The sequence below is a fragment of the Maniola jurtina genome, chromosome 14 (genome assembly GCF_905333055.1).
Source record: "Maniola jurtina chromosome 14, ilManJurt1.1, whole genome shotgun sequence".
Classification (NCBI taxonomy): domain Eukaryota; kingdom Metazoa; phylum Arthropoda; class Insecta; order Lepidoptera; family Nymphalidae; genus Maniola; species Maniola jurtina.
Genome location: NC_060042.1, coordinates 11,209,237 through 11,224,611, shown reverse-complemented (window position 1 = coordinate 11,224,611; position 15,375 = coordinate 11,209,237). Strand labels below are relative to the sequence as shown.

Here is a 15,375-nt window from a genome sequence, read left to right as displayed (position 1 = left end):
AGAGGGGTGTTATAAGTTTGATCTGTGTATCTGTCTGTGGCATCGTAGCTCCTAAACGAATGAACAGATTTTAATTTAGTTTTGTTTGAAAGGTGGCTTGATCGAGAGTGTTCTTAGCTATACCTAATCGAAGAAAATCGGTTCAGCCGTTTGAAAGTTATCAGCTCTTTTCTAGTTTTCTTGTAGAGGTTTTTGTGTCGGGGGTTTTTTAAATTTTAAGTTATGATACAAGTCATCGGAGTTTTAAAAATCAAATACTCAGAATGATTCCAGAAATACGGACATCACGTATGCGCTTCAGTAAATACCCACACTTTAATTGGACGACCAATGGCAAAGCTCGAATATAGAATGCCTAGATGCAAAATCTAGTCTTTTTACTGGATATTGAAAAATGGAATTTAAAAGAATTATGGCTTCTTTTGAGGCAAATTGGTGGGGCGAATTCACTTGGCGAGCTAATTGGGTAATTCCGGGCCTAACTCGATTTGTCTCGCAAAAGGAATTTTGCAGTGTACCATTGCGCTGGGGCTTTATTGATCATTCATTTATGATGGACGGGACTGATTTAGTTAGCAACTACATTAATTTATATTGCCTACTAGCTGATACCCGCGAGTTCGTTCGCGTGGATATAGGTTTTTTAAATCCCATGGGAACTCATTGATTTTCCGGGATAAAAAGTAGCTTATGTGGTAATCCAGGGTATAATCTAGCTCTATTGAAACAGCCAAATCCGTCGAGTAGTTTTGTACACAAAGTATTTCTAAACTTTGACAGAACCAAATACAAGTGCAATAGACCTGACCCAGTATAGATAATACAATGATTTTACTTTGAATCACGAGAAAATTAAAGTTTAGTGTGCAATTGAATTCGTACCTAAAGAACTATCTAAGAATGAAGTTATAGTTAACGGTTTAAACTTTTTATACTTTAGGTATAACAATGCAATAGATCACAGGAAATTAAGTGCAGCTATATTCGTTCATTAACAAAATTTATAATTGTAAAAATAATGCAACTGACGACATTTCTGACGCATATATAACGAAGGAAATATGAATCATTACCACAATATTAACCCAACTAACAAAGGTCTCAAAATATAGGTAGGTATATAAAATTCTTAATAAGTACTACTTATATGCTAACACACTACAGTTAAGAGTTTAGAGACCCTAGCCCTTTAGATACATACCGCAAATCAAAATATTGTACCTAATATTTAACTGTTAATCTATTATTATTATTATTAGGATTGCACTATTCGTTTTGTAATCAGAAATATTTAATAAGTAACATGCTAGGTATTTGATTTCAACCACAGGTCAACAAATCAATAATAACACGGTGACCTACAAAATTTTACCTGCACTTGCTGTTACGCAATTATTTTTTCCGTAACCACGCTTGCAAATTTAACTCTTATCATTATTTATTTACGCGAAACTATGTCACTCGGGTGTGGCACCCAGAATAGAAATATATTTTGCAATTTAAAGTTTTTTTACCTGGCAACATTTTTGTAGAACGGCAACGAATACAATTTTCTAACCAATTCATTGTTGATATATCTCAGAAACCCTCGACCACACGGACGACAATCTTAAGCGAATCGTTAGGAGTATTGCGCAGATCCTTTCAAGATGCTTATAATAAATAATCAGCAGTGAATGTCTATCGGTCGAGAGTTAGGTTCATGAACAATGCCATCGTTGTTAAAGAACAACTCATCACTCATCAACAGTAAGTGGGAGACCTAAATGAATTGCAAACACTTTTAGCTATAGCAATTTTTTTTTTCCTTGAAATCCTGGAATCACGTTTGTTCTTTGTAGTAGGTAAGTATGCAAGTAAGCTAGCCTAGTGACTAGACTGGTACACGGTAGAATTTAGGCCAGCGGGGTAGACAATAACTGGGCTAGGGGTTATTCGTGTTAAAAGGGCTTTGTACGCCTAATGTGCACGGTACGTTGAACAGTGCCCCCTTTTTCTTTTGTGGTTACCTGCGGGGTACAAACATACAAAGGTACGTTCGCAGGGGGTAATTACACCTCGTTGGGGGGTGTAAACTTTTTGTTTTAAGCGTAAAGAATGTGCTGAAAATGTGCTTTGATAAGTTTTAATGCAAATAATAAATATAGTGCGGAAAGGGGTTGAACAAATCAATATCTATAAAAAAAAATTGTCAAAAACTCAGTTTGCGTTGATGGTTGGTGACAAAATGGTTTTTTTTTGTCTTAGCTATTTGTAAAGGATTACGTAACAGAGAGACACCTATACCTACTAATTTCTCTCCGTGGTTAAAGTACAGGGTAGGTGGTTAGGTAAAACACTTCATTTGTGGCTGACTAGCTAACTGCAAGTAGATACAAAAGAATGCATTGTTCCACAGGATGCATTTTTTAGTTACTAAGAACATGGTAAATAGATCGAATGGCACGTATTTCCGTTTCTACTTTATTACAACTTATACTGAACGCATTCATATGGTTCACCCGATATGTCTGATGTTACCTACTACATACATATAGTTATTCAGTTCCTGGTTAGAGACAGTTTAGTCATCCAGTTATGAAAACGCTGAGCAAATGCATGTAACCAATTAAGGAAAGCTTGGAACCTGGATTGCGTCAACTTTTGAATTATATTTTTAAAATGTTTAACCACCACCCAAAGCAAAGCCGTCAAGAGAAATGGTGATAATAAAAATACCCGACTGAGTTTGTTGTGAGCTCTTCTCATACCTGGGCGCGTTGTTTTAAGTTTACGTAATTATCAGCATTACAAAAATCAACAATTGACAATCAAAAAGTGTAAAACGGTAACAATTGCTTTGAATAAATGATTTGGCTCTGACTTAGAACAGACAGTCGTCGAAACTGACTAGATAGTCATGTGGGTTTAATAAACTGCCTAACCACTTACAGGTAAGAATGCTTCCATTAGACTGTCAGTCAGTTACTATACGCGGCAGTCCAGTCAACTTGATACTTAAATATGAAAGGAAAATCAAAGAGATCGGACGGAATTAAAAAAATCTAAATCCACGATTCACGGGAATCAGCTAACTATAAGATTCATTTGAGTATTCGATAAACTATCATGATGTAATATCGTTATTTCGGACACCCACACGGTTTGAGTTAGGTCAGAACTTCCGAAGGTCATTGCTTTAACAGTCGGCATAAGGTCAATCGCAAAGGCCTTATGCGCGGAAATGAAATCGCCGCATTGGGTTAGGCAGCCGGCTTTTGTTACATGTTAGTAATAAATCTAAGTAACTAACCGGGTTAGTGGAGCTACGAGTATTATCACGCCGAACGGACAAGATAACAATGGTAATTTGTGCGAGTTTAGTAAATGGCAATATCCGTGAAAAATGCGATGGAGCGCGCTTGCTTAGAAGATGCTTATTAACTCTTGACTTGAAGGTACCTAGGTAAACTAAAAGTGGAGGGAAAAACCGATGCCGAAAGGACGTTCCATATCCAGCAGTTCGAATTGGAAACGAAGTGGCAAATTACTTCGCGCGTATCCGTGGAATTTCGGCTATGTACAATGTACAAGCAGACTTTGATGATGCCTTGCGTTACGATAGTAAAAAGGTGAAGGAAGGTAGGTCTGTACATAGTCCATCCATCAGCTATGTGCCCACTGCTGGAGACAGGTATTTTGGAGAGCGCTCCACCACACACGGTCCCCCGCATTCCTCATCCACAGTTCCCGTCACCGCCGTCGTCGGTTCAATGTTCTGGACGGTCCATCCACGCGTAGGTGCTTAATATTATAAATGCGAAAGTTTGTCTGTTGTTTGGTTACCTTTTTAGATCATACAGATAAAAAATCTTGGCGAAAATAGCTTGCATTCTGGAGACATACATAGCATGATTTTTATCCCGGCAAACAAACTATTTCCAAAGAATTCTAAAATGAACTTAAATCGACGCAACTTTACTAGATAGTTATTTAAAAAAAATTACTAAGTAAAATATTTTCAAAGTTTGGCTCCCTTTAGCGGGATCAGTTTCCGTAGGGGAGTGCAAGGTTGAAAATTAAGCACATGCGACAGGAATGTCTGACCCGGTGGCCTAATTTTATTTACCACTGGCTCTTGAGTGCCGATTTCGTCCGCTTGGATCCTCAGTTAATTTAACCTGTATGAGGTAAGTTTCATGAAAAGACGAACTTAAGGCTTGAACAGACAAAACGCGTTACGACAGCGATACGCGGTAAGTAATATTGAGAATTGAGATCTAAAGAGCGAACTTACTTTATTGACTTTCTTCAGACTTTCCGTAAAGTTAAAATGACAAAGATTTATGTCAGACACATAGTTACACCTGTCTTGTTTTAAGAGTTTCTGGAGTCTGAGCAAATCAAATTACGCTCAACGCAAGCTGAACGCTCAATAGAATCAATCGCTCAATCGTAGAATCAATCATTCTACGTAATTCGTACAACGCGGCTTTTAGTAGTTGTAAATATGTATGTAATTGTTTGGGAACATACAGCTGCATGAAAGCGTTGACAGTTGACACTGCGAATCTCGTGTGGAATGACTGCTGTGTGACGCGTTTTGCTATAATTATTTATACATATAATAAAATTGTAGAAAAGTGGTGTCTGTACAACGGAAATATATAAAAAAAAGTAGCAGGGGTTGTTATTATATCGATGCCGAACCCGAAATTGTAATTAAATTTTTTTTTGTCTGTTTGTCTGTTTGTCTGTGTGTTTGTGCACGCTAATATCAGAAACGGCTTATTCGATTTAGATACGGTTTTCACTAATATATTGTAGTAAGCTTCACTTAACATTTAGTGTTTATTTCATGTCAATCGGTTCATAAATAAAAAAGTTATGTCAATTTAAAGAATCACGGCGAACATTTTTAACGTACAGAGTACGTAGTAAAATCATCATCATTGTGTGTCCACTTCGAAAGGAAGTCTGGCAATCATCACGCGAAAAGCTTCTCTGTCTAAAGTAGTTTCTTTCAAATTCGGATAACTAAACCCTTTCCATCCTCAATCGTCTAACCATTTGAGTCTTTGGCGACCAGCTCTTTTGCCTAACACTAATCTTGGGATTGAAACTTTGGACTCCTCTCTGTAAATGCCCAAGGAAAGCGATCTTAAAATATAACACGCCTTTAGTGTAGCATTTTGGCATGATTCTGCGCGTCTCTACCGTCCCGCTTTTTGTATGTCAAGGCCTTATTATACTTACTTCATATTATATTCTATTCATGAAAGGGGGCCTTAATAGTTACTTCATCTTCATATCTATTCATGTTCATCCTTTTCATAACTTAATGAACATGATCATTAATTAGTGAGAGATGACCCTAGCACAGAAATTGCGATTATTAACACCATTGAGTTTATTGCATCTGTTGGTATTGGCTAAAATTACCATTATCTTGCTATCAATCCAAAAAATGTCTATGTGCTGGTAGTTTAAGACCCCCCCCTCCCCACTCCGTGCTAGTTTAGCTCATACCGAATCCGTTTAGTTTAATACTTAATTAACTATTAAGTATTTTTTAACTAAATAGGTAGGTAGGTACAGTAAAAAAATAATTAAAACATGCTACTCAGTAAACGAATACATACTGAAATAATTTTAAATAATACAAAAGTTTTTTTAACCAAAATTTACTTAGAGCTCAAGATGTGAAATAAATCTTAGTTATAAACTTTTTTCGTTCATTAACTAAGGGTGTTGCCGCACACCATTGACGTCACGTAATACACACTCAAGCTTTCAAGTTCCCAACTTCAACCTCTCCACGCCCTCTAATAAGAGCGACAAGATCAATTGTTGCTCACTTTTGAGTACAAGTAGCTCCTACATGAAATAATACACATTCACGATTCATGCAACACTAAAGTAGTGAGCTTTGCACGGGCCCGTCTGAGCTCTGAGACTAATTAGTGAGAGCAAGTGAGGTCGGAAAACTGAGGTACGATACACACCTGTGCGGTTGGCAACGCAACGCTTGCAAATTGTTATGAGTTTATTTTTTCTTTGAAAAGTTGCCTGCTATCTCTATAGTTGAGTACTTGAGTATTTAAATAAACGAATCGTCACAATTTGAATAAACTACAAGGAATTAGAAGTACCTATAACTTAGGTAGCAAACAACTACTTGTGTCATTACGCAAGATCTTACAAAAGAATTAGTTATAATTAAAATTGAAAAAAAATGCATAGGTACTTAATATGATAATTACTTACTTGCAATAATAATTTTCAATTAATTTCATCCTTTTACCAAACAGAACTAGCTTTTGACGATTATTTATCTTGAGCCTGAGTCTAAGTATCTGCTTAGGTAAATAAATGATTAAAAATAACTTATATTACAAAGTATTAACTAGGAGAGCTTTCCAAAATCTCGAAAGTGAAAATATTAAGTATACGTATGTATAACTTCTCAACCACTGAAATTGCGCTCGGTATTATAAAGTTACTAGATATGTGCTTTGGGTGACTGGTAGCTAAGAGCACTCCACTCACTCAGTCACTAAGCCAGTATGCGCAGAATAAGTGTGTATACACCCAGGTTCTTTATTAATAAGTTTAAAGACAAATTCCACGTGCCCCAATTAAAGCCCGAGTGTTACTTAAAAGGGGGCATAAGAGTCAGAGAGTTAATTTAGTCTAATAGGATCAAAGCTAGTACGGATTTACAGTGAAGTATCAAATAACTGGGTTCTTACTATAGGGGATCCAATCTATCCATACTAAGTATAAAATTAAAATATGCGAAACTGTGTCTGTATGTCCAATTGTCCAACCATTAAACCGATTTTGCCTCGATTTTTGTTACAGCTTGCATCCTGAAGTCGGACATAGGCTAGTTTTTATCCTGGAATATCAGAATTCCCGCGCGATTTTTATAAACTTAATTCCAAGCGACTGAGACGCAAGCATAGCTAAGTATGATATATGTATTTAAAAAGAGTAACTCATTGACTGACATATTGTATCAACATACTACAGTTTAAACCTTAAACCACCGAATTTAGAGAAACTGTAAGATTTTGCATGTAGTTTTCTCGATAACGTAGACTCCCACCCAAGGCAAATTCGGGATGGGCCAGCTAGTATTGTATAGGAAATGCTCCCAATATGAGTAGGTAAAACAATGATAGCGACCAAGGAAATGTCATTTATTATCCTTATGCAATGCGATAACAGCTTCAAATTTTAGTAACTGTAGATAATTATTATTAACTAGCCGATGCCCGCGACTTCGCCCGCGTGGATTTAGGTTTGTTGAAATCCCGTGGGAACTCTTTGATTTTCCGGGATAAAAAGTAGCCTATGTGCTAATCCAGGATATTATCTATCTCCATTCCAAATTTCAGCCAAATCCGTCCAGTAGTTTTTGCGTGAAGGAGTAACAAACATACATACACACACACACACACACACACACACACATACAAACTTTCGCCTTTATAATATTAGTGTGATAGTCGTATTATTTTAATGTAAACAAACGGGCGGCGTAGGCATTTATTTGTCTTCCTTATATTATGATCCAACGAAAAATTAAATCTTGTTTAATGTACATCCTATAACTGAGTACCTAACTATCTAGAAGTACTGAAGTAGGTACTTACTTTTTTTTTTAATTATATAGACTAGCGCTTGGCTGCAATCAGACTTGCTAGCAAGTGATGATGCAGCCTAAGATGGAGCGCGCTTGCCTAGAAGTTGCCTATTCCCTCTTGACTTGAAGGTACCCATATTATAGGTGGAAGGGAAAACTGATGTCGGATTACTTAATGTTAATTAAGTATAACTACTTACCTATATATTTTATGCATGTTAACTTTGAGTAGGTATGAAAGTTAATCATATGGATAACACGTCATGTAATACCTGCTAACTCTCCAAATAATAACACTATTCGCACTAAGTAGATACATGTTGCTCAAGAGTTATCAATCAATCGCGTTAGTCGAATGTGGGAAACAGTATGTATGTTGTAGTTTCAATAACTGAGCCTGTATTGCGAAACTGGTGACTGATGCATAGCAATCGTCACAATCGTTTTCCAAAGTTAGCTATTGGCCAAAATGTTAGGCGCAAGGCACATGAGCCGTGGTGCGACGGAAAACGGAAAAAGAAGAAGGCAATCCCACATTATAGTAGTGGGTATTAGAAATGAGGAAGCGAATTGCTTTGTAGGAGTCCGTGGAATTTCGAATATGTAAGAGTGCAGACCTTTACTATGCCTCGCGGTCCGATAATAAAATGGCGAGAGAGGTACTAGATCAATAATAGTTCCTTAGCAGTTACTTAGTACACTCTGCGAAGTAGGTATATTCTATAGAATACCGACAGATAGGCAACATTATCGTTGTCGTCATGAACCGATAGAAGTCCATTGCTAGACATAGATCTCTTGTAGGAACTTCTGCCACGCCGCGCCGTCTTGCGCAGACCGAATCTAGCCGTTCCATGCGACTCTGTCAGATGTCATCTTTTGCCTAGTGGGAGGGCCTGTGGCATCGCGCTTTCCGGTACAAGGTCGGCATTCCAGCACTTTGGGACCTCAACGTCTATCCATTCTTCGAACTATGTGGGATACGCCACCGATGATCGGTTAGTTCGCAATGATATTAAAGATCGCATTACTGCCGAGTGTCGTCCTATATCTTAAAAGCCCACTGCAAAAAATAGTTTTAGTGGTATCATTATCACCAAAAAACATGAAAATTTAGAAAAAAACTGATTGATATTTCCAATGATGTTTGCTACGTAGGGTCAAAAACCTTGAACCAACGCAGCATTTTTGTTTAGAAACATGACTTAAAGCCACCAAGCAAGAAAAGAAGAAGGTAACTTAGTTTTTGAAAATAGCCATGTTTTTGGCATTAACTGCTTTTTCAATAGAGACCGGTATACATATTAGTTCAGTAATACAGTCCACTGTAGGACTGCTACGTCACACAGACGACATGCGGGCGCGTGATTACACATATCAATGAGAAAATGTGCTCACCAGATTGAAGCTGAGACTATTTTTACAACAAAAGTGACGGTGGTTGTTGTCCGTCCATTCGTCCGGCATTGTCGAGCAATTGAGAATGCATCTCGTATGTAGGCATCGAGTTGAAATCATGATGTCCTTTACTGTGTACTTTGTACCTACAGTACAGTAGTACTATTATATACTTACTAGAGGATGCTCGTGACTTCGTCCGCATGGATTTTAGATTTTTATAGATCCCGTGGGAACTCTTTGATTTTCCGGGATAAAAAGTAGCCCATGTCCGTCCCCGGGATATAAGCTAACCCTGTTCGCTTAACCTTTCGTCAGAATCGGTTACACTGTTGGGCCGTGAAAAGGTAGCAGACAGATAAACAGACAGACAGACACACTTTCGCATTTATAATATTAGTATAGATATTCCCACAGAGAGTCGAGAATGGTCGCTATCTAATATCTATGGGTCTCATAAGAAAGCTCAGTGTCACTCTGCGAACAATAGGGAGAGCTATGCTTGGAGTGGAGTTACTTTAGGTGATCAAATCAGAAATGAGGAGATCCGTAGGAGAACCGGAGTAACCGCCATAGCTCAGAAGGTGGCGAAGCTGAAGTGGCAATTGCAATTTATAGTGAAATTAGTGCCGTGAAAATAATTTCGTAATGTAAATTCCGCTTTAGAGTAAAAGTGGCTAGTTTTTGGGAGATCGATTACTTGTGGCTGTATCGAGTGGCCCGTATGTGCAGAGTCTAATTTCACTTTAGATAATTCACTAAGCTCCCATTTCCCGAAACACATTAATAAACAAGCGCTCGATAAGGGTTATCAAAGGGCCATTACTCCCAATGCCAACAAAATGTTTTTAATTCAATGTTGATAAAATTAATGATTTAGTTACTAGGTAGGTACTTTACTCTATTCTATTGGTCGATTGCGGAAAACTACATCAATAATTATTATTACAATCTCAATTGTTGTGATTGGCTGAATTTATGGTGATCTTGTTGCAACTATGCGTCTTATATAGTGAACGAGCGTCAACCAATCAGAGGTGATTGCGATCGTGACATTGTAGCTGTCATTCTCACCTCTGATTGGTTGACGCTCGCTCACTATTGGCTGCAATGCATTGTTGCAACAAGAATACCATAAATTCAGCCAATCACAACAATTGCGATTGAAATAATGATTGATGCAGGTTTTTGGGAATGGACTTGCTGCTCCGCTTCAATTGATTTAATACCTTTAATACCATTGGTTTTTGAAATCGGAACACAAAATGTATGCGCACTAAAATTTAAACTAGTTGGGTACTACTAACTTAACTTATCATCATGATCAACTCGTCGGCGGCTCACTACAGAGCACGGATCTCCTCTCAGAGTGAAAAGGGTTTTGGCCATAGTCTACCACACTAGCCAAGTGCGGATTGGCACACTTCACACACCTTTGAGAACATTATGGAGAACTCTCAGGTTGCATCCCTAAGAGTTCTCCATAATGTTCTCCGTTTCCTTTCGATGTTTGACTTCACCGTTACAGCAGTGATATTTAATTTAATTGAAACGTATATGAACGTTCGAGGTGCGTGCCGAGAATCGAACCACTGACCTCCGATTAGGATGCGGACGACAATAGGCTATCGCAGCTTACTAATTACTAGGAGTTGTTACTCCTGGTGATTAATATGGTGATTTTATGTAGGACCTGAAAATAACTGTTGTTATTTTTAGGTCCAACATAAAATTAACGCATGTCACGATTGTATCAAACAGTGGTCCTCGTTAGAAACCCTAACTTTCTACCATTGCAAGTTGACGTTCGCCAAATATAGAAACCTACATGCACCTGACCAGTGAGCACCTGCCTACTGGGAAAGTGATGGTTATACGTGAAAGAAAGTGCACTTAAAACTATTTGTGTATTTATACCTACCTACTTAGCTTAGGTATATCTATCGCACTTTCTGATTCAGTGTAGGTACTACCCATCACATTGAAGAAAAAAAAATTGGCAGTCAGTGGAAAAAAAAAACTTAAAACTATGAAATAGGTAGCAGTAGTGTTTCTTTTGCATTTTCAAATAAAGGTTTAGTAATTAAATTTTATGTAGGTAAATCATAAAATAAAATTTCAAAATTTGTAAGTTGAAAAAATAATTAAGTACTTAACATTAGTTTTTACATCTATCAGCACTCCAAGCACAATTAAGCTACATAACGTTAAAGCCTCGATAGCTCAATGGTTGAGGAGTGGACTGAATTCCGAAAGGTCGGCGGTTCAAACCCCACCCATTACACTATTTGTCGTACCCACTCCTGGCACAAGCTTTACGCTTAATTGGAGGGGAAAGGGGAGTGAGTATTAGTCATGATTAGCATGGCTAGTATTCTTTAAAAAAAAAAAAAACTTCTGGAATGCCCTACTCTTAATACGCAAGGAAATAGGCTACTGGAAAGCAAGCTTTAACAAGTTGCCTTGACCAAACTATTAAAAGAGCAACTAATTTAGAGCTGAGATAAAAACAAATAAATTCTAATGTCATAGAACGACCTTGCCTCCGAAATTCATATTCACTCTATGTAAAATTCAAATTATTTTGTACATCTAGTTTCAAAATAGAATTGGACAGGCTAAAAATCAATTTACTAGGTAGGTTTTCCTGTTTTGAAATACATAGATAGTAGCTATTAATATTATAAATGCAAAAGTGTGTCTGCATGTCTGTCTGTCTATCCGTCTGCTAGCTTTTCACAGCCCATCCTTTTCACTGATTCTATGAAATTTGGTACAGGGATATCTTGCATCCCAGGGACGAACCAAGGCAATTTTTTATCCCAGATAATAATAATCAAAGAATTCCCAAGACGTTAAATCTAGGCATATGAAGTTGCGGCACCATCTAGTAATGAATATGAGCTGACGCATCGTCACCTCACTTCAAAAAAAATTGTTTGCTATTTTGCGTCGCTTTTTCTTTTTTTTTCATCTCAGAAACGAGAGTGGGATGAAATTGAACCTGCTTACTTTTTCAACATTCGTGACGCGTACCCAATATACCCACTTGACCTACATGACCAAATAGATTTCCCATGTTAATAAAAAGCGAACTGTACATTTTTACACTAAAGTGATAAATAATGCGACCTGTAATCCTACGCAAACTCAGCATATATTGTAATTACCTACCTACTAATGAACAGAAACACGAATCCGTAAGACCTAGGTCATGTGACGTCATCTAGTTAGAATAATGACTCTAAGGTTGATATCACACAGCTGCCACATCTCACGACTGTCGAATAGGCAGCTGGCATACTTAATGAGGCTTCATCAAAGCTTAGCAAGTCCACTGACCCAATTCCTTACATGCTAAGCTTTTGTGTGGTTTGATCCTTAATGTTGTTGCTTATTTTGCAGCTAAGAAACCTTGTTAGTTACCATAAATCAAACTTAATTATAGTAAACAGGTTTCATTTAATTATTTTCTTAATTGAATAATTAAAAAAAAAAAACCTTAAAAGTTAAAAAATGGTCAAAGTGAAACATAAAATATTATGGTAAGATATAATTAACGCTGGCCATAGGCAACCAAGTTTACTGTCAAGTTTGCAGCAGGCTTGAAGCGGCCTTCTGTAAACTTGATGGTGTATGACTATTAGTGTACAGTCAAAGGCCGTAAGTCTTTTAGCACATGCGTTATGTGTGGCATGTTTACAGAAAATTTTCATAAGTGCGACAGGTTTTTGATGCAATAGTTTCCCAGAATTGCTACTCGAATTCTGATGCTGACCATACAAGACATCATACACACTAATAGCCATATCCTAAAATTCCTTTTTAATGAAACAAAAACTTAAATTGTTCAATAAAAATGACCAAAATCTTTGTTTGTATTGTTATAACTTATTATAAACATAATAATGTTAACTGTTAAGTCATTAACACATTCATTAATAATGAAAGACAGTACTGTTTATAGTCTAGAATAGAATATTACAGTAAGTAGTTAGTAGTATCTATACTAATAAATAAAATTGGAGTGTCTGTCTGTAATTTCGAAATAACTACCTCATATTAAGCTCATATGGTTATTTGAACGATACCATAACTGAATCACACGTTTTTAAAATTTTTGTCTGTCTGTCTGTCTGTCTGTCTGTCTGTCTGTCTGTCTATCTGTTTGAAAAGGCTAATCTTTGGAACGGCTGAACCGATTTTGACGGGACTTTCACAGGCAAGTAGAGGATTGACCAGGGCGTAAAATAGGCTACTTTATTAACCGACTTTTAAAAAGGGAGTTGTGTTTTTCTACCTATGTACACCGAAATCTCCGAGATTTCTGAACCGATTTGCGTCATTTCTTTTTTAATCGATAGAGGAACTTTGCGACATTGTTTCATAAAAAATTTGGAGTCCAACTCCTCAATCCTGATGCTGCAGGGGATCTGACCAATCCACGCGGGCGAAGCTGCGGGCATCAGCTAGTAGTAACTATAGTTGTATAGAAGACAAAGCAAGAGGAAATGGGACAATTTGCATTCACCCTGCCAGCGTGTCAGTGCCCTTTTGAGCTCACCTTGAGTCATCTTTAGAAAACAACATAGATATTTGCAGAGAGCTTAGTGTGCATGTGAATTAGATATGGTAATGACGATTTGTTATATGTATAATTCTGTATTGTGTTAATTCAGCTGTACAAAGTACTCTAAATATACTGTCATCCTTTTCATAACATTTTTTTTTAATAAAGGGGTAGCATGATTTTTTGTTTCAGTAGTCTAGTTTAGCAGTTCTGTGATTTTTTAAGGATGTATAATTCTGTATTGTGTTAATTCAGCTGTACATAAAACATAAGTACTCAAATTTAGTGTCATCTTTTTCATAATGATTTTTGTAGTAAAGGATAGTATGATTTTTTGTATCGATTTAAGTAGTCTAGTTTAGTGATTCGTAAAGTTTTTTTTTTTGGACCAACTGTGTAGTAGTGGATAGTAGGTACCAAATGCTTTCAACTATTGATAATATAATTTTTGGCAAGACAATTTGTAGGGGTTTGATTATCAATAATTAATGAAATTTGAAATATTACCAGTAGCAGACCAAGTGTGGGGCATAGGAGGTAGTCTATATGAGGGTCAGGTTTAGGGGCCTCTAAACCTAGAGAAATCTAGTGAAATCCCAAATAATTATGTCCAGTAAATAAAAGCCACTTAGTGCTATCTGTTAGTGTTTTATGAAATTGTAAAATAAAGTAAGATATTCAATGTTTATTGCAATAACCATTATCACTTTACTGATAAGATCATTTTGCATTTTGCTATAATATAGGTACTTAATTTAAAAGATAGCTTAGATAACATGCTGTTGATAATTATGTGATAATGATAAGGTAAGCATAATCTGTAAGTGTTCATTAAAACTATTTTTATGTATATAAATAAGAATAAAAATATAAGTAGACTTACCAATGATGAGATATAGATTAATTAAGTCGAGATTATTATAATTTAAATAAAACATCAATAAGGTAGGTAATTTAGAGATCACACCAATGAAAATAATCATCAAAATCGGTCAAGTAGTTTTAAGAAAATCGTGAACATATAAATTAAGGAGACTCACAGTCGCATGCTTCCTTTCTCAAGTCGGTTAAAAATACAACGTGCACTATCGTTCAACGGGACTGTGTTCCCAACAATACTGGATGCGGCACCAATGAGTCCTAATGACGTCAGTAGTTAAGTTTATTACGATAAAACCACTACAAAATTGTATGTAGGAATACAAAATAAATTATTGTACTCACCCATCGCCAACAACGACACACTTAATCGCTTGCATTTTGGCTTAGTTTAATGTTCCAACTAAGACAACGGCGAGATTATTACCACGGCAAAATGCTTCCAAACCAATCTTGTACAAAATCACTGCACTTTTATCACCTCTAATTGTAATCAATACACTCCGGCATTACAATCAACACTCGCGTAGACGAACGGCACAGTTTTTAGTTATCGAAAATAATTTCATATCTCCCTTCGGGCGATTAGGAAACGATTTACAAATCAGTTGAACACGGACGTTTTGCCGATCAGCAACTCATGTTTCATTTGGTAGTACTCTATAGTCTCTATAGTTTATGGTCAACTAAGTGGAAAATGTTACCTGCTTAAATTTTTTTATTAGCACTTTTTCATTCTTATATTTCTGGATACTTTTGAATCTTGATCTCTAAGTATTTTTGAAAACAACAGCTCTAATAGTTTACGTACTTAAAAAAGCCTTTAAAAAGCGTGACTAATGCACTGCGTGATTTTGAAAGCATGCTTAACAGATACAAGATCACAAATCTTAACGAA

General features: G+C 36.6%; 1 protein-coding gene across 1 annotated transcript in view; it reads right to left on the bottom strand.

Annotated features, from left to right (window-relative positions):
- The window catches only part of LOC123872138 (ras-related protein Rac1), a 44,820-nt gene extending 29,682 nt beyond the window's left edge, over window positions 1-15,138 (bottom strand). Inside the window, exon 1 of the mRNA XM_045916295.1 lies at window positions 14,823-15,138. Within this exon, the coding sequence (XP_045772251.1) occupies window positions 14,823-14,857 (35 nt within the window). The 5' untranslated portion in view covers window positions 14,858-15,138. The remainder of the gene's footprint in view (window positions 1-14,822) is intronic.
- Between the last annotated feature and the right edge of the window lie 237 nt (window positions 15,139-15,375).